Source organism: Brienomyrus brachyistius, chromosome 8 (genome assembly GCF_023856365.1).
Source record: "Brienomyrus brachyistius isolate T26 chromosome 8, BBRACH_0.4, whole genome shotgun sequence".
In the NCBI taxonomy this organism is placed as follows: domain Eukaryota; kingdom Metazoa; phylum Chordata; class Actinopteri; order Osteoglossiformes; family Mormyridae; genus Brienomyrus; species Brienomyrus brachyistius.
In genome coordinates, this window is record NC_064540.1 from 24,302,941 (window position 1) to 24,330,174 (window position 27,234).

The following is a 27,234-nucleotide window of genomic DNA, read 5'->3' on the forward strand; positions in this document are numbered from 1 at the left end:
AACCAACAGATTACTCACCCAGTGTGCCTACATCGTCACCAATGGCCTCTACCACAAAGTCTGCAGATTTCCCTACTACGCCACTCTCGAGCCCTGGGCCCCATGCTCGCACCTTTTGAGATCCGGCTTCAGTCCCCACCTTCACCTCAAATGGGCTATCAAAAAGCATTGATTAAAATCATCTGAAGTGGCTGTATGTAACATGCATAGAAAAATCTACATTTAATAAGTTTGGGGTATTTACAACTGATCTGATCCAAAGGCCTACTGAAAGATACATTAACACAGGGCTTCCACATTCAATTTCAACCCAAAACCACGTCTCACCTGCGAGATATCTGTTGTCCACCCCATGTGATGGTGATGACATAATGTCCAGGGGTTGTTGGGTAGTACTCATAGCCATATACTCCATCTGCCAGGTCCTTACGCTTACAAGGTTCCTCAAGGCCCTCTGAAAGCCAAGGCAACAATCCAGAAACATGAACCAAAAATTGTTTGGCTCCCATGCATTAGTGAAGAACAATCTGCTCATGAAAGTTTCACAAAAATGTTCAGGGCAGAAGATTGCATCAGAGAACTATATTGTACTGGAGGTCGGCCCAACTAATCAGATGTCTTTGTCCCACCTCCTCTACAATCTGATTGGCTCATTCTGCCCTCAGAACAAATTTTTGCAAGTATAATTTCCACTAAAATCACAGCTAATTATCTTAAACCAGACATTTATGACTGGTGAGACTAACTGCAAATGTATATGTGCTGTACTGCAACTATTAATGGTTCCATTGGAGCCCAGATTCCACTCACTGGGCCCTTTGATGGTGACTTTGAGGTCTCCTGTCCCGGCCCCCTTCGTGTACACTTTAAACTCTGCAGTCTCCTTAATCCTCAGGCCTTTGGGTTGCAGTCCACGTCCTGTTGCTCTGACCACGCTGGGATTGCAGGCTGAGAAGGGAAACCGTGAGCCACATGTAGATTTGGAATTACTTCATCCATTAATTTGAAGTAACTGCAAAAGTTTAGTTCTTGCAAGAATATCATGGTTCGGAATGCTTCATGCACATGCACGCCAAACCATAGACCCCACATCATCTTGGTTTATCAGTGCAGGAACCAGACAGAAAGAGTAGATAATGGTTTGTGGCCACATGGTAGCTGAGGATCTGTCAGTCATGGTCTTTCCAAGCACAGGAAACCAAGAGAACCCTCACAGCCTTTCCTATGTACTAATCAGACGTTCACAGATCCTCCGTTACCAAAGCAAAACTATTTATATTATGTACATAAAAATTAAGCCTGTATTTGGGCAGAACCAGAGGCCCCAGGAAGACCAGCAGAACAGATTTGAAATAAAATGTGTTGCAAAAACCATTAACCTCTGGTAGCATTACCATGTCACATTCCTATTGCATTTCAGGTGAAGGGTTAGTTTAATGGATGACTGACTTTCCATTTATAAAAAAAAAAAAAAAAGAAAATGCCTCTCCACACTGTCCCATGCATGAATTACTGCACACAAACATGCATGCATGTCAACGCATTAGTCTGGATATCAGTACTCTGGCATGCAATTAAACATGCTGATCTCTGCATAGCGTCTACAGGAGGCTACATGTGAGGTACCGAAGAGATCCAATGACACAGGAAAGCCAAGAAATGGATCCAAAAAGGATGGGAAGGGGATCAGTGACGTACAGCACGTCCAGCTATCAGGATAAGAGGAAGACAGTATTTAAGTTTAGTCAAGTAGGAATTAAAGCATCAGGGACGAAAACTTTGCGGGGCATGTAAAGACAGTGTCATTGATAATCATCCTGAAGGTTGGGAAATTTCTAATGCAATAAATTCCAAACAGATGTGTTGTGCAACAAGACAGGTTCTTACAAATTTTAAGAACTCATCCTGTACCTTGTAAAGATTCCACAAACTCAAGAGTTTCCCCTTAAAAGCATAGCAACTAATCTGAGTAACGAGAACACAGCAAATATGGTTTAACTGCTGCCAAGTTTCATCCAAATAATGCCTTACCTTCTCCAACAGTAACGCTGAAGGGGCTCTTTGAGATCTGCCCCCCAGCGAAGGTAATATAAACGGTATGCTGCCCCTCTTGGGTGGGTTTATAAGTGCAGCGGTAGCTACTGTTCCCCTTGTCCTCAATTTGACATGGAACAGTGTCCTTCTTCCCACTGGGGTCCATAATGACCACCTCCACCTCTCCCATACCTGCCCCTGAAGGAGAGAAGGCAGCAGGTTTAATATTACCATGAATCCTTTCAAATTCCAAGGGAAACGAGCATAATGGTTTCAATGGCTATGATTACACTCATAGTACCTGCTGTATAGATGTCAAAGTAGGTGGCCTTGTTAGCAATGTTGCCTACAGGCTCTAGGCCAGGGCCCTGGGCAGTCACCCGGTTGGCATCACCTTGCGCCATGCCCACATCCACCTCAAAGGGGCTCTTGGAAATGTGCTGTCCTGCAAACAGCACAATCACCTGGAGAGTTGGATAGAAAAAGTAAACAAGTGATCTCATGTGACACCAACAGAGGCCTACTATATTGATAGAACTGACATCCCTTACCTTGTGCTGTCCAGTAACTTTGGGGGTGTACATCACAGAATAGGTGCGGTTCTTGTCATTGTTGGGGGTAACTTTAGCCTACAGAAACAAGCCTCTTTAATAATAAATCACAAACATGTTTTGAAATTTTTAATAAACATGGCTCCACCATTCCCTCACCTCCTCCCTATGCCCTGCAGGGTCCTCCACATACACCAGCACCTCTCCCATACCAGCACTGATCGTCTCTACTGTAAACTCAGCCTTCTTCATAACCACATTACCCGTAGGCTCAATACCTGGAAAGAAAACCAGAATCCTAAGCCATTACACCATTAGCAGTCACACACCCATTCAGGAGGTACTGAAATATGACAAGGTGTCTGATTAATATGTCACTGCTTAAGTAATTACCAGGTCCATATGCACGGGCCTTTTTGGGGTTAAGTTTTGGTCTCAGTGGAGCACCAGGCTTTAGCTTAGCCTTTGGGAACTGGGACAGGTAGGTCATCACGGAGTGTTCATCCACATTAGGGTCTACAATCTCCTCAGGGGTGATCACCTAGAATGGAAGAACATTGGTCACAAATCAAGCATGGGTGGAGCCTGGGTTTCATACAAGGTCACATGCAAGGCCGCAAGTCAAAATTTTGAGCAAGCCATTTTTAATTAATTGTGAAACCCTGCAAGATTATACACTCAAGGAGTTGAAGATCACATTTTTTTCCACAGCCTCTGCAAACTCTGGTAAATAAGCCTCCAGCCCATAGACTATGTACAGGAAACCAGAACCCACAATTTTCAACTGTCAGTGGCACAACCAGTCAACACGCTCTGCTGACTTCCTACAGTTTTGCCTGCCCTCCATCAAAACACATGCCAAGAAGGTGCCAAGTTGGTTACGTACGAGCATCAGTTAATAGCTGAAGGCAGGAGGCATGCATTCTACTCACTATAGAGAAATCCTGTGGGCCAATCCACTGAGATGAACACTCTGTACTGTAAGGAACACCCTACAAGATCTGTTGCTTATGTATACATACCTGTGGGATTCCCAGCCAGTCATCAGCCTGTTGCATGGCCTCACGAGCATTGTCCACAGGCTTGTCATGGTCCCAAGAGTCCCAGTCTGGACACAGGCCTGGGAAGGTGGTGACAAAATGCAGCATTACGAAAATGCCCCCAAATTTAGCCTTAGAACAAAGTCACAGGGTTCCTGCATTTCTGATCATCTCAGAAGCCCGGTGTACATCCTCACCTGGGGCACAGCTATCCACAAGGGCCCCCAAAGCCTTTCCAGTCTGCCAGTCACGGCTGAAGTTGGTGATTGGAAGCTCGGGCAGCTTGTTCTGGATCCAGCCCAGCAGCCTCTGTTTGGGGGTCTTCTGCTTGGCCTCTGCATCCTCCTCCTCATCCCACATAGGCATAGAGATGGAGTAATGCAGGATGAGAGTCCAGATCAGGCCGAGGATCAGCTTCAGGTTCCCATCCACGATGGCTTTTGAGTCTGCATGGTGGGAACATAAACGGCAACAGCTGAAGGAGATACAAGCCGGAATTTAACAGCTGCATTGCTAGGCCATGGCATACGAGATACATCAAGCAGTAGAAAAACAAAAAAAAGTATCCTTTAAGTAGCCTGAGGACCTTCAGAAATCGTCTTGAACAGAAATAAGATCAAGCTTTAAATGCTAAGAGTTAAGCCTGCTGTGATCATTAGTTTTCTGCTGTGATTTGTCCAAAGCAATAATCAAGTGAAAGACTACACATTTACATTAATGAAAAAAAAAAAAAACTACCACCTACTTTGTAAAGAGGGCACAAAGCTTACTGGTTGTCATATTACCAGGGCCAAATGCAAGTCAGGGGTGGCCAGTCTTATCCAGAAAGTGCTGTGTGTGTGGGTTTTCGCTGCAACTCCCTAATTAGAGGACCGATCAGCTGACCTAAATGGTATCCAAAACGCCAGCATATGCATTGGCCCTTTGCCGATGATTGCCCATCCTTGCAGTAAGTGAATGAAAATGCAGTGTGTCAGACCCAAAAGTGGTGGAAAGATCAGGAAAGTCCAAGAAGTACAAATCCAGACCAAAAGTATTCAGCTGGTTAGGTGAAACAAGTCAGAGGAGTCAAAGAAATCCTTGGTCTGGATTTGTACTTTTTGGACTTTCCACCTCTGCCCAAAAACCTGCATTTTAATTTCAAACTATACCTCAACGTCTGTTTTCAGGATTGTAGCAGTTCTAAAGATTAGGTCTGTATCATGAAACTATACAATTCACAAACCATATCATGATACAATCAGTACAGGCATAAGTAATTAGTTAAAATAATTCCCAAATGAGGTTAATTGGTAATTCAGAACATTGAACGTCTTCCCTGCATTGCTAGGCCATGGCAGAACATTACTTACTGTAAGAATTCAAAGATGCCTCATAGCAATCTGTATTCAACTACCTTATAGTATTCAATTTTAAAATTTATACATTTAAGAAATGAAAAATTCAGATTTAAGTCTCCTATAGCAATTCAGTTAAATATAAAACTTAGACCTATACATTGGCTTACATTTGGTTTCATACACCACATTTGAGGGATAAATATAATTATATATGAATGCCGAATTAGGTTTGCAAACCTATGATTTTTTGGGGGATGGGGAGGAATTTCTGCTCAAAATATTAAGCATGGCTCAAACTCCAGAGTTCAGATGTTTGTTACCGCCCTAGCAGACAGCAGCGACCCACAGAATGCAGTGGAGATGCAGCCCTTCAAAGCTGAAGCCGATTACGCAATACAAACAGGAACCGACGAGAACAAACCTCTATCTGCTACTCCACCCTCCATCCACAGGCTTCAGTGGGTAGCAAACTGCATGACTAAACACACCTTCCTGCCATCCTGTGTGCCAGAGATGCATCCCATAGCTGATGTTTATCTACTTATGAATCATTGCTGAAGGCAGCAGAGCTCAGACACTTCCAAACCATCTTCAGGCTGGGTTAACATGCACTGCATTCTGACACAGAACATTAAGCAAAAAGCAGAAGTTCTGCAAGCCCAAGGAGATAAGTATAGGTACCCTATGCCTGACAGACAGAAACCCAATACCGCCACACTAAAAGGTCACCTATCCAGATGTGTTAAAATTTACAAGACAGAGTAAAGCAGTCACTTATTACCACTGTTCAGACTGGTTCATACTTCACACCGCAGCACATGCAGCGGAAGGGGTGTAAATTTGTAAGGTCAGCCGTGGAGACCATGCCCAGGGGCCACGCCCCAAAGGCCTGGTGTCAAAGCAGGCAGCGGCAAGGTGGCACAAGCAGAGCAAACGTCCAGGATGGTCTGACATGAGTGTGTGCGATGTGGCACAACCCATTCGACATGGGACAGTCATTTGTCATTGACCAATTTCTGTACAACCTGGGTTCACTTAAGGGAAGTTCATGTGAATCCCATAACTATGAATTAAATTGAATTAAATGAATTAAACAAAAAAGGGGACTCCCTTAGTTTTAAATGTTCATGAAAGCAACATCTTTTGCTCCAAGTCAATTACCTCAAACTGGACTCGTAATTGGTGATCAGAATCACTTAACATGGGGAAGCGAGTTCAAGCCAAATCCTGTGTACACAACCACGACTGATGTAGTTTCTATAGCAACAGGGCAGCTCCCTAAGCGAGTCACTGTAACAAGTCATATCATGCGTTGCCACAGGTGATATTGAAAACATCACTCAGCCCGAGGAATCTTGTAGAAAATACCAAAAAGAGCCAGCTACACTGAAGTGATGCTGCACTGTTGAAATCACCAGCACAAGGGAGCTTCACGTCAAGCTGGTACTTGCCAGAGGAATGCCTTCCCTGTCAGATGTTAGACAAACTGTCTAGGTGTGGCTCGTGTCTTTGGGCAGAGCCATAATCAACCTTCAGATAGGATTAAGCACCTTCAGGGCCCAAAGGCATGCGAGACAATAACACAGACTGTTAGCTAGGCTAACGTGGCAGTGTTACATCTCAGGAATCACACGTATGCTACAAAAATTACTGTACACAACTGGAATTGCATCGGTCAATAGAGGCTTCCAAGTGACTTTCCCCAAAATGTACAGCGCTAAAAATTACAATACCGTCAGAGACCAGAAAATTGCACTCCGTGCTCATTGGCACAGGAACTGATCTCCATAAAAGGAAGCTCAATATTCTGAAATCACACTCTGAAAGAGTTTACCAAAGTTGCAGCTTTTGATTGGAGGATCAGTTCTTACCATATGCCACAAGGAACATTGTCTCTAGAGGAAGTGGGGTTTCCAGCACTGACTCGCCCTCTGGGCGGGCCAGCAGCAGCCCAGCAAGCAACACGCATCAGGAATCCAGCTCATTCCCAGCAGACCAGCCATTACAGAAATGTCCGGGATTAAACCTCTGCCTTTTTTGGCCATTACTGGTCAATCATTCCACCACAGATCAAAGGCAGCTTTCTGGTAGTGCCCAAGATGGGAGAGACGCTCATGTTACTGGGCTGAAAAAAGGGACCACAACTGGCTGAAATGGAGAAACATTGAACAGCAAACCTCCCCAGACCATTGGAAATGGGACAATAAGGAGTCCCACAAAAGGCTTGTTACATTTTCCTCAGACTAAAACTTAGAACTCAAAATAGTGCAATAACTAGTCAAACTCCATTTCATTCAGTAGTGCAAGTACAGAATTAGATGGCAATAAAACAAAGAGACACCCTTGAGGGGAAACAGAAGTAGGCCATGCAGACAACTTTCCAGTAACTGCCAGGTTTCAATCACTAATGCAGCCTGAAATGGTCTTTCCCCCCAACCAGCTCACTGAACTGGGTAAGGAAGCACCTCTCACACGGAAGTCCCAAAGGAAATTGCTCACATTCCAATTACAACTTATCAGAAGCCCCCAGTCTGAGGTTTGGGGCCCAGCCCCCCCACAGCAGTGACTCAGGGTGAGACTAATGGAAAAATACTACTCATTAGCTAAAGAGGGCCAAAGAACCTTCCAGAATCAGCCAATTGTCACCACATATCTAGCATCTAGACCATGTCCAGCTTGTATGTTCCCAAAATAAAGTTGTGTTGGGGTTATACATTTAAGTTTAAGCTTGCAAAATGAATGCCGAGCTAGTTTCATCGTTAGCATAGTAGCATTTGCATTTAACATGACAAGCCGATTTTGAACACAACACAGGCTGTAGAGCCACTTGAGCAGCGTTAAACACGGTATGAACTACAATAGCTGCTCCACACACACTTCTTCCTTCTCCCCACCTCCAAAGATCCATCTCGCTCCTCCCTCCTGCTCACTGGAATCGTTCCCCCTGATTTTTTAGCCTTAAAAGGGCAGAAGAAAACCCTGATCCTGGCAGGGCCTCCCATTCCTGCACTCTGGAGTTTGATTTCAGCAGAGGAACGTCAGGGAGGGAGGAGGGAGAGGGGCGGGGAGACGAGCACAAAATCTGCTGCGTACGGGGTTTTCAAAACTGGGTACTGACAAGAGTGCCATCAGTTGCTCAAACTTGTGGCTGGATAGTGTCCAGATCAACAGAAAAGCCCCCCCCTCTTCACCCAAGCCCTCCCCACAAGAGAAATGCAAAATGGGAACAACCACCGGAATGCCTGCAGCAGAAATAAGCAAGACTCTACAACTCAGTCGAGCCACCCCAAAACCAAAAGCATTCGTCCCAGCTCCTACTCACTGAGGGGGGGCTTTGAAGAACTTTATAGCCCTTGCAGTTCCAAAAAGGCAAAAAAAATTGTTTAAATCCATTTACAAGGATCATGGTGGATTGCTCACAGCCTGTGCTGAACATCACACCAAGGTGCAAAAAGACTGTCGCGGAACTAAACACGGTCCAGCTGTCAGAGCAGAGCAGCCAGAAACTGGAACAGCAGGGACAGTAGCCAGAGGAAGTTTCTTGTAACGATAAGTGGAGCTGCATCCAACTCATTACATCAACATTGTGATCTCCTCCCTCATCACACAGCCTTAAGGGAAACCGATTAACCAGACTGAAATCAGTTCCCAAAACCAGGGGATTACAACCAGGTCGATTTAAAAAGCAAGGCTAATATTCCCTGGGGAGGGAAACCCCACCACACACAGCAGATTAATCCAATCAAATGATGGCCGATTAACATTTTCATAGGAGCATAGACCTGGACAGTTATTCTAGCTTCATCTGCTTAACAGTAGCACTGGCAATGCGGCTAAGCAATGACTGGATCAACCCAATTTAAGCCCTACAAGATCAGGGATTACAGCGGAGAAGAGTTCGGCAATATCTGGGTCTATAAACAAGGCCACGCAGTATCAGAATTCAGAAATTACCCATAACCAAAAGTAGCAATCCAGCATCCATGCTTGAGGAATTCTAACAATCCATGCATTAACCAGAGGGGGAGGGCAGGCACCGTCAGGCTGAACTGCAGTGCGCATTCAACAAGCAAATCAACCACCAGACATAAACACAGATTTATATTTACTATGTGAGAAATTTACTGCATTCGGGTCCCAGGAGATGGGGGAAGCGCTACTGAAGACGAGTCACGGCCAACTTTCCGTAGAGCTGTGCCCACAGACCGAGGCGGGGGGGTGGGATAGGCAAATGAGACAAAACAAGCTACCCTTGACTGAAGTGAATAAAACCTTCAAATAACCCAGCTTATCATAAATCGATAAGCTACTTTACAGCTCCCTTCTAAAAACAAGGTTTACCGTAACTTAACAGGCACCAAGGACATGGAGCGCATATTAAACCGTAACCTACAGTGCCATTTCCCCAGCCTGGTCCTCAGGGACCCCCCCCCCCCCAACGGTCCATGTTTTTGCTCTGTCGCAGCTCCCAGGAGGTTCGAGAGACGTGTTGGGAAACCCTGACCTGCAGCTTCTTATTGTGGGGAAAGTCACCTCCCTCCTTTCAGCAAATTGGCAGGATAGCATTGCTTTCAAATATACCACCAAAACACCGTTTACCAGGGAATAAATGTGAAGATGGTATGAAATGTTAGCATGTATGTACAAGGTCACAAGAGATCCTTCAACGGGCTGCCACACAGACACCACAGATATGGGACCTGTGGAGACAAACCTCTAAAATGAGACTGAATTTGAGATCGATTTAGAACCTGTCAAGTACCAATATGGCATGCACAAGCATGCAGTTTACTCACGTTCACAATATCATTGCATGACAGTTTTTCCAGGAAATACCATGTTTTGGGGCCATGGCTGGGATGCAGACAAAGTCATTCATGATTTTTTAAGTCAGAAGGACCTCAGAGCAACTGTTTCCTCACAAAACTTCCTTAAACCAAATGTAAACACTTGCAAAAGCCAAGTATAGCTTCCAATCCTGGACCTGAGCATCACTTCTTGGAAGAGATGGCAAGTGTTGATTACATGCCACAGGTAGTATTCAAAACTGCACTGTACATCAGCCAGGTAGTTATAGTGGAGACATTATATATAACAAACATTTAGCTAGAACCAAAATTCTGAAATTTGTAACCAAAATGCAGAGTACTACCCATTTTGCCAAGATTACTGCAACAAACCATTTCCCAGTAAGGGAGCACTGACCAACCTCAACCACCGGCTGAAAAAGCAGCACCTAAGATGTTGTGTGAAGCCCAGCAAGAAAGAGTGAAATAAGGTGTGGGGAAGAGATCAGTGGAAGCCACATGGCACTCAGATGAGGAGACACTAAACTACTGTTCAGCTTGGAGCTTCATGTCCTTTAGGCTGCCAGTTTGCATTCAAAAACCTTTAAAAGCAAAATTTTGCTCTTCAGGTTACTGCTTTTTATAAAGTTACTACTGCAAAACAAAATTTAAAGTTCCATTACAGATTATGGTGAAAGCAATCAGCAGACCTCTCTCAAACTGATGCCACATGGGACAAGATCCCACATGGAAACAAAGTCACAGAAACATATCCAAGCCAAAAGCTACACAGAAGACAAAAGGCTTTAGTTAGAGAAAGCAACCACTCAAAGAAACAGTATCTGCCACAAAGCAGGGTGATAATTGACAAAGCCTGCGACATTTCCCTTTGAAGTTCAAATCAAACCATACAGAAACTGTCCAGAGGGAAACCATCCGGACATAATCAGTCCCAAGGAAGACTATCAAACCTTCTCCAAACTAGGGTTAGACAAGTTCAATCAGACCTATTAAGAGCCCATCAGCACGGGCAGCAATCTTCAGCCTCAGGTTGAGAAGGCAGTGATGAGCAAATTTATGCCAGAACAACATTTTTGACGATTGAGAATAGCACTGAAATCCCAAGGCCTCCACACAAAGCTGTTGGACTCACCACAGCGTCTAATAAAAAGGTTGAGCTTTAGGTACCAGATAGGATAATTGGACTCAGATTACAAAATGAGATGACAGCCAAGTTGATACTCAGAGGCAGAAACCGTTTACCTATGCTTGAAAAAGGTACAATGAGGACACGTTCAGAAAGGAAACCCACAAACAGGGTTCCGAGCTGCAGGCACATGCCAGGCGGCAAGCTTATGTGCCCTTGACTTCCTGCTGCTGTCGTGAGAGCATCTGACCACAGCACTCTGACTAATGCAGCACACGCCACAACATACCCACAACACGAGAATCAGTTCTGGCACCTGCCAGACAGAAAGCGCAAAGACAACTCACCTCAGACAAAGATCAAAACAGGCTATCCAGACAGATCAGGACAAGATTTAAAAAAAAAAAAAAAAAAAAAAACTAAAATTGTGGTTACGAAATGATTTTCCCTCATACAGGTAAACATGCAGTGATGAATAAATAACCTAAATAAAATCTACACTGAATTCCCCAAAATAAAGCTGCCATCAACCTATGCAAGCGTGACATGATTTAATAGGATGAGAACTACAGTCTTGGGTAGAGGTGGTGTTCAATTCCCTTAGAGCAAGCTTCCCAAACTTTTCACGACACTGCAGTCGGATCGAGAGGATGTATCAAAATGACGAAACCGCCCATGTTTAAGGAATCAGAAGTGCCTTCATCTATTGGAGCTACAGTCCAAAGAGTTAACAAGATTGTAGCAGTAGAGATAGTCCAATACAGAACTACCCATCCACTTGTAACAATTTATCCTATTCAGGGTTGTGGGTGGTCCAGAATGCATCAGAGGCTCTGGGTGCAAGGAACAATCCAAGGTTGGGGCACCAACCCAACATAGGGCAGGCAGGGAGGTGAAGGGAAGGTCTTAATCCAACCGGTGACTAAAGTCTTGCCGACTGGCAACCCCCACCCACAGCAAAATATAGGAGGGGGAAATCACCACCCTGTTCAGAGAATTACCACAACATCGCTTTCAAAAATACCAGCAAAACACCGTTTACCAATTCACTTAGCGTGCAACCGTTAACAGCAATCCCAGTCATTATGATTAGCCAACTTACACCCTTCAAGAGCGAATGAAGAGAAAAGCAAAGTAGGATCCAATTAGAGACAAGCTGACAGCGCTTGGTCAGAATGGGTGCGGCCACCTTCCTGGCTTGTCACAAAGCAGAAGAGCCCGGTGCAGACTCACACCAAGGGACTGCTCACCGCAAACTTTAGATGGGAGGGTTCAAGGTTGCAAGCTCAGGATGTTCTGGGGGGTGTGCAGTCAGCTACCTTTAGAAAAACCTCCCATCTAAAAAACTTCATGCAAGGGTTAACGTTCAATTTTCATCCATACTAAAGCACTAAGGCTTGGGTTTCTATTACCATTTACTAGGTACTGAGCCTCAGTGCTTTACACAGAACCATCAGTGCTAGGGACCACCTTTAAAATCAGGCAGTTTAATACATTTTGCAAACTGCCAGAGATTTCCATCAAATACCATTCCGTTTTCTCCAACCTTCTACCTGGACTCCTCAGCATTTGACACACAAACTCTCATTCTGAATAATTAGAAGCCCTGAACCAGACTCCAAGCCAGTCTGGATTACAATCAAGGACAAATACACCCAGCCTGGGCAGGACCTGCGGCTTCCGTCTTGCTCGGGGAAAAAAAAGGAACCGACACACCCTGTCACCCCAAACATTTCACATACCATCTGATTAGCTAGCCTTCCTGATAGCTAGCCTTCTCGCATACCAGCAGCATTTCATCTCCCCCATATACCTGCATTACCTGCCCTACATTTAGTAAGACTCCTACGAGATGAAACTGCAGTTATGCAATCGTGATCTTGCTTGCAACATTCAAACTGTTGACTGTCCATCTTTGTTAGACAGCCTAATCAGACAAACTCCAGAATTGGAACACAGCCTTCCCTCTTGAAATGTACCCCACCCTTTACTATACGTCCCTGCTTGTACAATATCCCGAAGGCGCAGATCTGAAATCCTGAACTAACAAAAAGCATGCAGGTATTTGTCTATGATGAATGAAAATTCCTTAGGGCTGTACATTCCCCTTCCAAACAGCTGGTTTACAAAAAGGACATTCACACCATAACCACTGCACAGTTAAGGTATCTGGTGTATTTTGGTAGTACATCAACATTTGTACTACATCTTAACACTGACTTTGGTAGATCAAGCAATGACAGCCCGCAGATGCAAGTCCAAGGCACTGATCTACAGGCATGGACGACCGGCTACCGAGTTACTGGAGAAACATGCGATCGGTCAAGGTGAAAGAGGGAGTTAACTGTATATCACAGGAGTGATGACGGGCCGTTATAAGTCGGCTCCTGTCCCACAGGATATTTGTTCCGGATCTCCGGAAACATTTCGGGTCCGTTAAGCGTGAACGCGAATACAGGGCACTGGGTGACTTTAAACCCGGCACTGGTAAAGCGTTACACTGCATCCCACGTGAATGAGTTCAGCGGATGCGCTTTTCGGGAGAAATTAGGGCTACTTTTCAATCTTCATCACCCGTTACAACTTAATCCACATGAACAAAGGAACTATTCTGCCCTATCGAGAGAAAATACCGATTTTCACAGCGTATGACTCATAATACAAAACGAATAGAAACAGACTGGCAAGCTTTCAGGGGAAGGCGGTGTGGATAAAGATACAAATTCCTGCTATACAAAATGCACATTAAAGTGTCGTGTTTTTCCTCATTCGTAGTTTAAAAAGACCGCATTCACACTGCAGTCTGATCGCAGCAGTGCGACTAAGTAACGGTAAGTCTCGCAACCCACCGGACATTTTGATGAGCAGTAACAATAAAAGCAAAAGCATGTAGTTAAGTGGCCAAAGAACTTTTCAGGGGCAGATTATCGACAACTCCATTACCAATTACACAAACTGGGGAATTTATTTATATATTAAAAAAAAAAAAAAAACACCAACCTATGGACACCAGTTTGATGTTCTCTTTATCCAGAAATTCCAGCGCCACCGACACGTTTTCTAGTTGCATCTGTCGGAAAGTGGGGCGCTGGTTGTATTTTCGGAACATCTTCTTCTGGCTGAGAACCTCAAGCAGGGCGATGAGCCGAAGCCCGTCGCTCAGGTCGGTCTGCAGGTTGGCGATGCGCTTGTTCACGCACTTCAGGTGCTCGTTGCACCAGCGGGTGAACGTATTCTGCTGGATCTTCTTCCATGGCGCGTCCTCGGCCAGATCCTTCTCGGTGGCGGGCATGTCTGAGTCCTTGTCTTGAACGAGAGCAGCGTTGATGACGGGTGCGCTCGACTGGTGGAGGCGTGGGAGTGGACTGCTCATTTTTATGGACTTACTCTCTCACCCGTTCGCTGACTAAATCTTTTGGGTGGGGTCAAACGAATTTTACAATTCTTCGCAGCTGCTTCTTTCGTAGCTATGGTCTAGATCGGGAAAAGAAAGAAAGGAATGGAAAGAAAATGTTGAGACAGTGAAAAATGAAGTCTTTGGGTTTTTTTTTTTTTTTTACGACTTTCTCCCCTCTGGTTTGCCGTAGCGCGCAATTGTTTCCTAAGGGGAGCCTTGCACTTCAAACAGAAGTTAGAGAACCGATCGAAAGTTTATTAGTCTGAAGATATTTTACTCTTTTCATCTGGAGTTCCTTACAGAATGTGAACAACTAAACATACAGCTATACCATAAAGAATTCGTTTATTAAATAAACGTAAAGTTGTCCTAAACGCTGATAGGCCTGCTCCCATTTCGTACAGGGGTGCTTGCCAGTTTTGGAATGTTGCTTAAACACGCAACAAATGTTACGTCTTTATTGTACGAGCTTAAATGTCTGAACTTGTTATGTAATACCACATCAGTCGCGTCTTCTTGCTTTAAATGGACAGGAATGCTGAGAGCTGCAAATGTTCCAGCTGTTTTTCATAATAAAGGCAAAAACACATCTCCCTACTCCGAACGACTGAAACATTTCCGCGGAAAAACACATTAGGATCTATCACACTTCAACTTCATTTACCAAATGTGAGAAATAACCAGCTATTGACAGCTTACAGCTGCCAATGGAAAGGTTAAAAGGCCAGTGTAACTTTGACTGGGTATAAAACTTAATTCGTACCAAAATCCAACACACCCATACCTCTTACTTTGGTCTTGCAGTTATTAAGATATTATATATCGTCTTATAAATGTCATTTTGAATATTTATGCTATGTCACACTAAACCTGAATGGTTTTTACAGACAATCTTTTTTAAGGGAAGAGCTGTTGAAATTCTCAATGAAACTGCAAATTTCATTGAACTATAATGGCATGCCAAGTAACTCTTGGAGTCAAAGTCTCAAAGTGGTTTTGGGTGTTAAAACTTTCTCATTTTCAGGAAATACACACCGAAACGTTTAAAATGGGTTAGCTAACATTCTCAAATGACCATGTTTAGAACCCGAAAGTTTTGCTGCTTAAAAAAACAGAGGCCCAATCTAATTCTTCAAATTGGAATCACAGATCCAATTACAAGTAATCTTTTGCTATCCACGAAAATATATCTCCGAAATGTTTTAAACCTCATCATTAATTGAAAAAAAAACAATAAATCAAGAGAAAAATGAGTTCATTCTCGCTTCGTACTAACTTGACATGCCACACCTAAATGCTGACAATCAAATTTTGACAATCGGGGTTTGATGCCCCCTAGCACACGTTTGGTGTATTACAACCTCATCTGAAAAGACTGGCCTCGTATAGCAGACACCTGACATGCTGATAATTAATAGTATAATAATATATTACATATTTTCAGATTCTTGCAAACCTTCCTTATTTAGTTTTGTTAATTGTCTAAACAGGCAGTCTATTGTTATTTATTTGTACACAGTATAATGTGCACAGAACTATACATCATGATAAAATTAGTCCCAACAAAACCATCTGTGAATACAGTGCAAGCAGTGCATCAGTGAAACATTGTATATAAATATAAAATAGCAATTATATAAACAGTAATTTTATAAAACTTTAGTTGCTCTTAGAAAAAAAGATTAGGGCAATTTCCATAAAATTTTATAAAGTCACATTACCTTATTAGCGTGAACGTTTTTCTGCCACACTGTCAGTGCACGAAGTGAGAAAGATGTAGCTGCGCGCGAAGCGTGCGTGTTATCACTCTAACCACACCTTTAAGAACACTCGCGAAGCAAAGAGAAAGAAACGGAACTCGAGACGCGTATTACTTTCGTTCTTCCCGCAACTGGACCGCAGGAGAGATCTGAATATACGGGCTGAGTGAGACGCACTGATTGTAACCATTGCAAATAAACGTGTAACTATAGTAACAATGTTTTGCATTTGTTTTTATGACATCGGCATAATGTGGAGGCGAAACATACACTGATATAACGCAATAACTAGTCATCCATCCCCTGGCCTTTTGGTAATCTCCCTTGTTATGCTGTACAGATCTTTAGGGTCGGCACTAATAGGTCGCAGCCGTACGTCTGGCACCCTTGAACCGGCTACGTACTGCCAGGCCCGTGCGTATGAGGGCGCACGCGGCTCCCACATCACTGTCCAGGCATGAAACAGACCTTTTCCATATTTTGCCATATTTGGTGACGGGGCCATAATTAGATTACCGGAATGGTGCATTTTAAATACTGCAATAGCAAACTACTTGTACATATATGTTCACCACCTTAAAAAACTGTTAAACAAATAAATGTTACAAAAGTTCATATCAAACGTATAAATATCAAGAAAATATAACACAGATGAAAAGATTTCACTTGTTTGCGCAATTTCTGATCTATCTGCAAGCAATAAACAGGTATTTCATCCCACAATCTAAGGCGAAAATAGCATTTAGGAGTAATACAAAACTGTTCTCCAAGCATGCACAGACGTTTAAACGTATAGTTTCTGATTCACAGCGTACCATGTTTCAATAAATACAGTAACATACACATAACTGATCTGCCCTATAGCGGACAAAAAAGGATACCGACCTTAAAATATCCAAACGTTACCCTTTCCCTCAGACATTACAGTACCCAGTACACAGGTCGACATAACTTTGTAGACTTCCATGTAGAACAGCTGACAAAACTTTGGAGATTTAGATGACCCGTTATATTTCAAACAAAACCCGCACAGAGTATCACTGCTTGTATAATAATTTACTTAATATCAGTTATTTACATATATGTAAACTAAAGAAAGATAAAGTTGAAATGTGAAACACGCTTTTTGCTATGTACCATGTACCTGTGTTTCTCGTCTTTTCTGCCTAAAATACACTTGGATCGCCTTCCGTCTCCCGCTGGGGCGTGCGTAAAGCCACACCAGTGAAAATTACTTTGTCTCCGTACCTCTGGATCACCGCTACGGCTGAGAAAGAACAAGACTGACACCCCTTGGTCTTCTATATCTCCCTCTCTCTTTTCGCCGTTCTATTGCAAAAGCCTTAATTGGTAAGATGTAAAAGGGGGGTGTTTTTTTTTCTTATGGAGTGAGTATGTTTCAGTAGAGGGCTGACGTTATACCGGCGACCGCGCCTCCGGATTGTAACGGTATGATGTCACCCCCTTCGGCTCGCATGTTCAGCTCTGAACTCACATCTTGCATCGGCAATGACGGCTGACCCTGGATCGGTCTGCAGTTATTTTGCCTCCCAGTCGTCAACAAAAAAAAATCGTCTTTTCATTCTCTGACTGTCTTCCTACCTCTTGATGAGGACCATTTAACTTTAGGTGAGCACAAAATCTCACTTTTCCGTATAATCACAGAAAGGGGAGAATCCGAGAAGATACACTGCAAATGTCGATGTTCTTACACCTGGATTTAATGATTTGCAATACTCTTCACTATGTATTTGCCACTGGCTGAGCAAATTCTGCAGCGAAACAGGAAATAAAACCAACATTTAATCCTAAAATGAACAGGCCAGCGTGCACCGGGTTTGCTGATTCTCCGTGGTTCAAAAATAACCAAACGCCACAGGTGAGTTCGGAATCTGAATCTGTCCACCAGCAAAACACTGCTGCTATTGTGAGATAATGAACCATAATGACATCTTTCTTAACTGTTCCAAGCCTTCGGTGATTCATGCGGACTGTTCAAACAAGCGAACTGGAAGCGGAATCTACTTTTCTTCTGCCTGAAGAAAGCCTTAAACTGGCACACAAATAAGGAGCTGACCTTTATACTAACAAGCTGTTAGCACTATAATATGGTCAGAGTTATAACAAGCGTCTTTAAGTATGCACATATCACCCGTGCTGTCAGACACGCCCATTCCAATGCCAGCTAATCAGATGTCACTCTAATGCCGTTTTCTGGGAATTACTCCACTTTCACAATATGTAAGAATTCTTGGTCGCAACTTTATATCCTGCCTTTTTGGCTCATGGTTTTTATTTGTTAATTTTGCAGATGCTTTGACCATAAGCGTCATATTTATTTTGAGAGAATGCAGGGTCACTCGCGGGACCGATCGTGGGTTAAGTGCCTCGCACGAGGACCGAGCAGCAGAATCACTCTGACGACCCTGGGATTTAAACTGGTGACCTTCCAGTGACACGAACGGCATCCAATCCTGCTGAGCTGCACACTGTCCCAAGATTAATGAGTCTACTGTTAGAAGACTGCTGCAAGCAGGCTATAGATTCGAAGGAGTGTAGCTCTGTGTGCTGAGCTTATCTGGATTTTCCCATCAAAGTGTGTGCCAGCGGTTCAACTGGGGTTCTTTGTCAACCTGACCTTTGCAGTTCTGCTTAGCATGTATTGTCCCACCAAGGCTGCAGCCTAGAATATGTGTGTAAGTGTGTGTGTGTGTGTGTGTGTGTGTGTGTGAGAGAGAGAGAGAGAGAGAGGTAGAAAGAGAGAGAGAGAGAGCTTGTTTGTGTGCATGCCATCAGTAATGTGAGATACCCCACCCTTCCTTTTTCACTCATTTCTCTTTTTTTTTTTAACTCAGTCATGCTGTTGTGGAACACATGGTAATGTTCAGTGAGTACTGAACCTTAATCCTCCTATTAATGGTGCATGATTAATGCATAAATTTTCATTGCATTCTGACACCCCATTCAGTCTGTTCAATATGAATACATACAGATGGTTGAATTCGCTCATTAAATTCCCTATATTTTACACGGCGGTGACATCATTGGCATTTGCACACTGTCAGGACCTGCCCCTCTGCCGTGCGTCTGTAAAAGGGACCGACCCGGACCCTTTCAGCCAGCTTCCGACTTTGTAGCCCAGAAGCAGCACAGTGCTGGACACATCTGAGGCAGGACAGGAGGCACACCTGTTTGGATTGGATTTCACCATAAATATACGACTGTCTGACATCATAATGTCAGAGTGCTTCATATCCACATCCCTGTGTCGTTGTAACAGCCATGTGGGTCTGTGGAGCAGATATGTGTTACAACACGGTCTGCTGTCCTTGAGGAATCAGCGGCCAGGTCACTGCAATTTCATGCCGCGTTTCATGAAGATGAACAGATAAGAAAGCGATGAGTCGAGGGGCTCTAGGCTGACATCAGCATGGACAGTCAGGTGTTGCCCATTTAACTAACTGTTCCATTTTTTCTGAGGTGTGGGTGGGGTCCTGATGTTTGCCAGGCTATAGCCTGCGCATTAATACACCCCCTGAGTGGACCACAGCAGAATGAGATGGTTTGCTGTAAAATCTCTCTGTCTGGGTCACTGTGCTGCTATGAAATGACATCATAACACTCTGGCTGAACTCAATGTGCATTTAAATTCCCTTTTGATTTGTGGAATTTGAGGAGCCTGGCAGGACTTTTCATCCCAAAATCAATGAACAGCTAAAAATGTTGCAAATATTAAAGTCTGCACCAGCCCCCCAGTAACTTCACCAGTAACTTCAACCGATGGAAGTGCCAAAATAAACCATTGAATGTATTTCTGTGTGCGATGTTTGTGTAATCCAACAACATACCAAGGCAATAACCAAATTCGTACATGTTTGTGTGGCGTAACGGTGGGTGTGTGCTTCAAGTTTGAACTGAGCTTAATATATGCATGGTGATGCAATCAAAAAGAAATCCAGTGCTATCTCAGCTGTACCTTAACATATTTCTGAATTTTCTGCTTAGCCAACAAGGTGAGTGTGTGATGCGAGTAGTGGATCTGGTGACACAGAACTGGAAACAGGCTTGAGTGAGTTTCTTTCCTGTTTTTATACACCCTCTGCTTCCCTGAGATCTCAGGGGCCAAGATGATGATGTTTCGGATGCTACAATTTTAACAGCTTTTACATTTTGCATGCATGACCCTGCAGTGACTTAGTGGGCACAGGCACCTCCAATACCTTGGCTCTGGGGATTTTAATCTTTGCTTCTGCTCTCTGCATGGAGCTCCTGCACGATTTCTCCCCGGTGTTCAGTTTTTCTTCTCTGGGCCACAGCTGTGCAGTAAGATCTGATTAGCTTCTCTTAATTGCCCATTGTGTGTGCCCTATGGTCAGCTGAGATCCCATCCAGGGTGTACCTCAGCCTTGCGTCCTTTGCTGCCAGAGTTACACTGTCAGAAATAAGTACCAATTTGTACCTTTGAGGTTACAATTACTTGTCACTGTAGCTGTACCCTCAATGGTCTGCCAAATATACCCTAACTGTAGGTAAATGCACCTTTTAAGGTACAGAAATGGACTCTGAGGAATATTTTTGTACCCTTGGGGCATACATTAATGTTGTTTGTACCTTGGGGGACAAAACCGTACCAGGGCTGTACTCTTTTCTCTGACAGTGTAGGCTCCAGGCCCCAGTGACTCTGACCCGGACGAAAGATTCAACGATGGACTGACAGACTGTTTGTCGTGTGCCAGTCCCACAGCGATACAGCACCTCCAGAGTAAAACGTCATGGTATCCAAAAACAACACAGTACCAGACTGAGCAACCCAGGATGCATCTTAATGTTTATATGTTGCTGATAGCATCTCACCCTTTTGGCAGCTGCAGGTTATAATATACTGGATGAAGCACAATCTGCAGTTCCTAAAATAAACAGTACTCAGCTCTTCCCTTTAACTGAGATCTAAATTCACTACAGTGTAGAAATACATTTATGCCTTGGCTTCATTGTCTCAGGAAAATGCCACTAACTTCAGCCATTTAAGAGTAATGTGATATGTCGGAATGAAGCGGTTACTCTGTGCAGCACGACTGAACTGGTGATGTCGTTTTAAACTGGTTACGCAGTTTGCCCATGTTGTTAAAGCGTTTGGTTTGTCATACTGGATGATTGTGATTGTGTGTCAGAATATGTGTTTCTAAATTCACTTAAACGGGAAGTTTGCTGTGCCCTGTCTGGCAGGCAGGAAGAACATCAGCTGAATCATTGTTTAAAAACCACTACTGGGAGGCTTCATTATACTGAGGCAAAAGTAAAGGAAAAACAAATACTCTAGTCATCTACATTATGTTGTTGAACAGAATAACAAAACAGTAATAGAATCAACAGAATGCAAAGCTCCGCCCACAATAAAACTGCAACCAATCACTGAAAGCCAGACCCTGCACTGCGACCACATACCCCACACGTAATGACACCCAGGTTCACCCCTTCAGGCTCATTGCCAGTCCTCACTTGCTGGCTAACAGCTTAGTTAGTTGGACACCTTCAGTCTTTCATATTTGTGTTCCCACTCTCACTCACATCCAGTGTTGGGCATTTCAGGAGCAATAACTACCTATCTAGACCGGGATTTTGTTTCTAGCAACCAGCTGATCATAAAGAGTCACAGTCACAGAGTTCTCAGCTGGTCGGTAGAAATAAAATCATGGTCTGGATATGTGGCTTCAGGACCTGAAATGCCCAACCCTGTTCATCCATTCTAGGTCTCCATCAAAGAGTAAGCCTTTTGATCCCAGCCCCTGGCTGGGATGTGATTCGCTGAGGCTGTGTCACAGTGGTTGCCATTGGACAGGGCTCAGATTTGGCCACACCCCTTTTATAAAGAGACAAAGCTCATACAGGGTCCTCCTGGCCCCGAAAACATGCTCATGATGAAAGCTTAAAGCCAAAGTTTCAAAGATTGGGTGCAAACATTTATTAATGTTTTATATTTTCTCATTTGAAAAGTAATCAAGAAGCTTGGGCAGATGTGTCCTACTCAGCGGGGGAATGCATTTCATGTCATCTTTCCACTCTCCAATGGCAGGAAACACACCTAGAATCTGTCTGGTCCTGTCACTGCTTGAGTGAAGTCTTGTTTAAAGTGTGATGGCATGGCGAGACTCTCCTCTCGCTCTCTCTTCCTTCTTCTCTCTTACTTTCCCTTTTCATTGGACTGTGAGCAGTCCAATTTTGGAATTTTTGTCAGACTGAATGCAGCCTATCAACATGAAACAGCTTGCACCTCCGATGTGAGCATATGTGCATGTGTTTGGACATGGAACACAGTTTGGCCAGTTGTGTAACACAGTAACTGCTATGTGTAGCTTGTCTATTATTGTCCACAGAATTGGATGTTGATTATTACAGTAATAATCCTAGAGCTGTATCATTTATGCACTCTGGTGCCAATCATGTGTTGTCTGATAATCTCTTTAGGCTAATTGACACGGTTAACATCTAGCACAGTTGTGTGGAAGTTACCATTGACTCATCTGGGAGGGAATTTTCTCCAGCCCACTGAGCTGCGAGGTTCCATAATGCCTTTCTGCTTTGTGACTCAATGGTAATTCCAATGTACCACGCTCCCCTGACATATTAATATAAAAATGCAAAAATCATGACAGCATCTCAGTTTATTCTTTTCTGCGTATAGTTTTATTGACTGAAGCCAAAAGTTGTGAGCTGGAGGCAGCTGTCTGCCTACACAAAGTCTCTGCTAACAGAAAACATGGAGCAGTTTTATTCTGGCTGCTTAGTATTTTTGAGACATGTATAGTGCTGACAGAGAGTCTAGGGATGCTTGCATGATTCAATAAAAATATCGCTAATTCATTAGTTTTATAACCAAGTAATAATCATTACTTAATTTGTATACAATGAGTCTACCAGTCAAAAGTTTTTGCATGCACTGAGATATTCTACATATGCATGTTCATTTACTAAAAATACACAAAAAATTCTTTGCTAACAAATAATTTTACAGTATGTTCACTATTTGAGTATCTTAACTAGCAAAAAATCATGTGTGATCTTTGATTCATCAAAGTAACTTCTAGCAGTTAAAATAGCAGATAAAATTCAAGGCATCCTTCCTACAAGGGACATTAACTACTGCTCTGTTTCATTGGATGAAGCAGTTAACTAGTGCATGTAAAGTTAAAGGACAGCCTATTATTTTACTATGCCATTGTCACACAACCACTTAATAGGACATCATGCATGCACTGTTACATATTCTTTCCATGTTATGAAGGAAACTTGTTTTATTTGACTTTTATTTTCATTTAGAGTTGTTCACCCAACTTTCCAATGTTTAACAAGAATAAAAAATCTGCAATAAATGGAAATGTGATAGAAACCTGTGATGTGCGAATATGTTTGACTGGTAATGTGTATCACATTAGAAACAACCAGTGGTTTTAAGTAATAAACAAACAGTAATAAATTGAAACCCAAATTATAGTTCTAAAAGACCTTTTCTGAGTTAAAAAGTTCATTGGCAAGTAGTCTCATTGGATGCTTTTTAAATTAGTAACACCTTTCCAATAACATAAAACAAACATTTGTGTTTGGTATCCCTTTGGGAGTCAGTAACTACAATTACAATGAATAATAAAATGGCAAGAAAAGAACTGAATGAGTCAAAAAATAAGACACTTAATAAAAAGAGAATTTATGTGCAAGAGATATGTGCAAATATGTTAAACATGATTTGTCAATGGACTCTTATTACATATCCAATAGGTCTGCAACATTTTTACAGAATTGAGCAAGTGTCCCTAAACATTCTGTGAATAAAAATGTTCATGGGATTACATAAATATTACATTAACATATTTAGCAGTCCAGAACATGTCATTAACCCACAATTTCCCCACTGTGTGTGATGGTGGACTGTCTCCGATTTAAACAACATAGTGTGATGTTTGGGCCACTGTTAAGGGAATTGGAACAGTTTTCAGTTGGAGGGACGTAGATTTGGTTATGGGTGGTAGAGACATGTTCCTACCAATACTGTAGGAGTAGTGTGTGTGTTTAGGGGGGCGGGGGGGTTCAGGGCTGATTTGGTCCTTACCAGTGTTGTGCCAAATCTACACCCTTGTTCAGTTCCAGAACATTGTCATTTAAACCACAAGCAGCAATAAAACTGTCAGTTCAGAGAGGCCTTTATCACGCCACAGGCCTCACACTACCAGCTGAGTGAAGAAAACAGCCCCCCCCAACCCCATCTGGAGTGCACAGGCTCTCTGCTGTCCTGACAGATGTGGCATTTCAGGCAGTCCTGCTCCATGTCATCCCAGAGGAGAGGAGAAGCTAAGAGCAGCTAAGAGGACAGGAGCAGCTTAGAGGAGAGGAGCAGCTAAGAACAGCTAAGAGGAGAGAAGCAGCTTAGAGGAGAGGAGCAGCTAGGAGGACAGGAGCAGCTTAGAGGAGAGAAGCAGCTAAGAGGACAGGAGCAGCTTAGAGGAGAGGAGTAGTTAAGAGGAGAGGAGCAGCTAAGAGGACAGGAGCAGCTTAGAGGATAGGAGCAGCTAAAAGGAGAGGAGCAGCTAAGAGGACAGGAGCAGCTTAGAGGAGAGGAGTAGTTAAGAGGAGAGGAGCAGCTAAGAGGACAGGAGCAGCTTAGAGGAGTGGAGCAGCTAAGAACAGCTAAGAGGAAAGGAGCAGCTAAGAGGAGAGGAGCAGCTTTTTTCTCACAGTTAAAAATGAGGCCATCACAACACAAGGGCAAGACCTGCAACTTTCTCAGCTTTCTCACTGTTGAAAATATCACAAAAGATGTATTTAGATGGAAAATACACATCTTTGCAGAGTCTTTGAGGAGTCTCAGTTCATCTCCACTCCAGATATCTCATGACTCCTTTGAAAGGAAAAAACATTTCCTTATACTGACCTCCACTCATTGTGTAATCTAATTTTTTCCATCATATCATTTACAAATCTTTCATTATGATTTTCTTTTTTGTTATTTTTCTATTTGTTATTTAAATACAATAGGAGAAATGTCAAATTACAAAGGTATTTCTGAGTTCAAATAGCAGTTATCCAGTATTTCTTCAGAGAGAAAATACAGCTTTTGCAGTAAAATGTTCCTGTGGGATGCCATTTAAATTTACAAGCAAAAATATTTTTAAAGTCTCTGTATAACAATGAAGATGTAGTGGAAGATTGCCTTAGTGATTTACCAAAAATACATTTTCTTTCTGTCACTCACAATCTCCAGTACCAAGTGAAATGATGCTACACTTTTCAAAGATGGATTTTTAATGCCCGCAGTGATCCCTGCACTCAAACTCAGATCATTCAGCAGTCTGACTGCAAACATCATACTTACTGCATTTAGTTTTTAAGTGCATTTTCAGGTCATATCCTACATTTTATTTTTATATAGTGGAAGAAAGACAGACATTGATATGCCCCGAATCTGTCATGACATTGGCTAAGCTTTTTGGAAAACATCTTGTAAGGAAACAATGATTTACAGTCTGGCCACTTCCTGGGAGATCAGCCTGATCTTTATTTTGGACCTATGACTGAAAATGGAATTTCAGCTTCATCCCAGACCGCATAAAATTGGACTAAATGCCAAAGTGTTCATGTTCAGGCCAAAAATCAGATTCGTTCTTTAAGTGTCTCTCACAAGAATAGGCATTAATGGATGTTTGGTGATTTCTATATCCAAAACACTCTGCTTCCCTTCTCCTCAAACATCTTTTTTTTTCCTTCCCAGCTCCCAGTACTTATAGGTTTTAATGACCTTTGTGGGGGGCATTACATCACACAGTGAGTAAGAAGGGCAGAGGGACAGGGAGAGCATAGCACTGGTAGTTTTGCCCTTATATGGAATGGGGAATGTGGAGAGATGGGGAGGCAGCGATGAATGACTGATCTTTCTCTCTCTGAGTGACCCATCCACCTCTGTGGCTCCCTCTCCCTTTGATCTGGATCCCCTTCTCTGTGATTAACCTTCAGGCCCACTGAGCAGTGCACCAAAATGTACACATACACACAGCTAAAGAATGTAGCCGAAAATAAATCAGAGGGAGAACACAGAACTATCCTGTAGATGTTACACATCCATACCAGTTTGTTTAGCACATCTGGGAGCAGTCTGATTTTTTTTTTGGGGAGGGGGGGGGGTTATGGTGTGTCAGAAATGTGGATCTCTTTCGGTTTTGTCCCATTTGTTGTGTGGTGATGTTTATCATGGCTGGGGTGGCTGGGTGGATGGAGGGAGGTTTGCAGTAACATGTTAAGTAAAATGAAACGTGTCTGTGTGACATGATCCTGGATGTAGCTGTAATTGTTAGCGTATGTGCTGTAGCATTCTAACACATTGCAAGGTTACCTTGTATGTTATAGCCCACAGTGTGTTTTAGTATTCTGATCTACTGTATGTTAATGAATTTATGTTTAATCTGAGTGTGGGTTGCTGAGCTGTTTTCACATAGTGAGCGCAGGCTCTGACAAGACAACTGTACTTCGTACAATTAGTATAGTTCTGTAGTATGGGTACTCACCTGGACACTCCAATTTCAAATTCCTTCCCTTACTCAGGGCATGTACCTACATTTCAAAAAGGGCTAACTGCTTTCTCAGCCAAATCATAAATTTAGTGCCACAGAGCTGTACATGCCCCAATGCAAACCAAGAGTGCCATCTAGTGGGGTAAAAAAATACAGCAAATGGTTCATGAAGCTTCATTTGGCCATCACTATTAATTACAATACCACTGCAAAGGGAGAAAATCTAGAACATTTACATACATCAAACAAAGATATGATACTACTCCACCATATAGTTAAAACTTCCTAATTTAGTAATAATATGTTAATCACCATTTGTACAAGTACAGGCACATAAGAATTTTTTATTTTTCATATATCCCATCATACTCTTCAATGAAACAAACATGTATATAGGTGTGAGCAAAGCGTGTACAGTCAGCTATTCATGCAGTGGCCTGGGAGCAGTTTTCAGGGCTACAGGCCTTGCTCAAAGGCCCAAACGCGATGCAGGATTCCCTGTTTGGCTTAACATTCTTCACCACGTCTTCACCAAGACGGTCGATCACTTCATAACTTGCTTCCAGAGCTGAACAGTATAGCCTAAAGCAGTATGAATTATTTCAAGGGAGGAAACATGGCA

General features: G+C 43.0%; 1 protein-coding gene and 1 long non-coding RNA gene across 4 annotated transcripts in view; one reads left to right on the plus strand and one right to left on the minus strand.

Moving 5' to 3' along the window:
- Positions 1 to 17,356, minus strand: part of flna (filamin A, alpha (actin binding protein 280)) — a 32,574-nt gene extending 15,218 nt beyond the window's left edge. For 2 of the 3 annotated variants that reach the window (XM_049023074.1, XM_049023072.1), the window contains exons 1-12: positions 17,201 to 17,356; positions 13,900 to 14,373; positions 3,823 to 4,071; positions 3,608 to 3,705; positions 2,979 to 3,126; positions 2,745 to 2,863; positions 2,586 to 2,663; positions 2,336 to 2,498; positions 2,032 to 2,232; positions 811 to 948; positions 328 to 454; positions 19 to 155 (exon numbers count right to left, since the gene is read on the minus strand). In XM_049023074.1, the coding sequence (XP_048879031.1) occupies positions 19 to 155; positions 328 to 454; positions 811 to 948; positions 2,032 to 2,232; positions 2,336 to 2,498; positions 2,586 to 2,663; positions 2,745 to 2,863; positions 2,979 to 3,126; positions 3,608 to 3,705; positions 3,823 to 4,071; positions 13,900 to 14,272 (1,831 nt within the window). In that variant the 5' untranslated portion in view covers positions 14,273 to 14,373; positions 17,201 to 17,356. Of the gene's footprint in view, positions 1 to 18; positions 156 to 327; positions 455 to 810; positions 949 to 2,031; positions 2,233 to 2,335; positions 2,499 to 2,585; positions 2,664 to 2,744; positions 2,864 to 2,978; positions 3,127 to 3,607; positions 3,706 to 3,822; positions 4,072 to 13,899; positions 14,374 to 16,017; positions 16,116 to 17,200 lie in introns of those variants that run through there. The other variant, XM_049023073.1, reaches the window with a different exon arrangement.
- A 2,706-nt stretch (positions 17,357 to 20,062) lies between these two features.
- On the plus strand, positions 20,063 to 23,443 carry LOC125747664 (uncharacterized). The gene is made up of 2 exons (XR_007399360.1): positions 20,063 to 20,125; positions 20,714 to 23,443. It is a non-coding gene; the product is annotated as an uncharacterized LOC125747664 (long non-coding RNA).
- Positions 23,444 to 27,234: the final 3,791 nt, after the last annotated feature.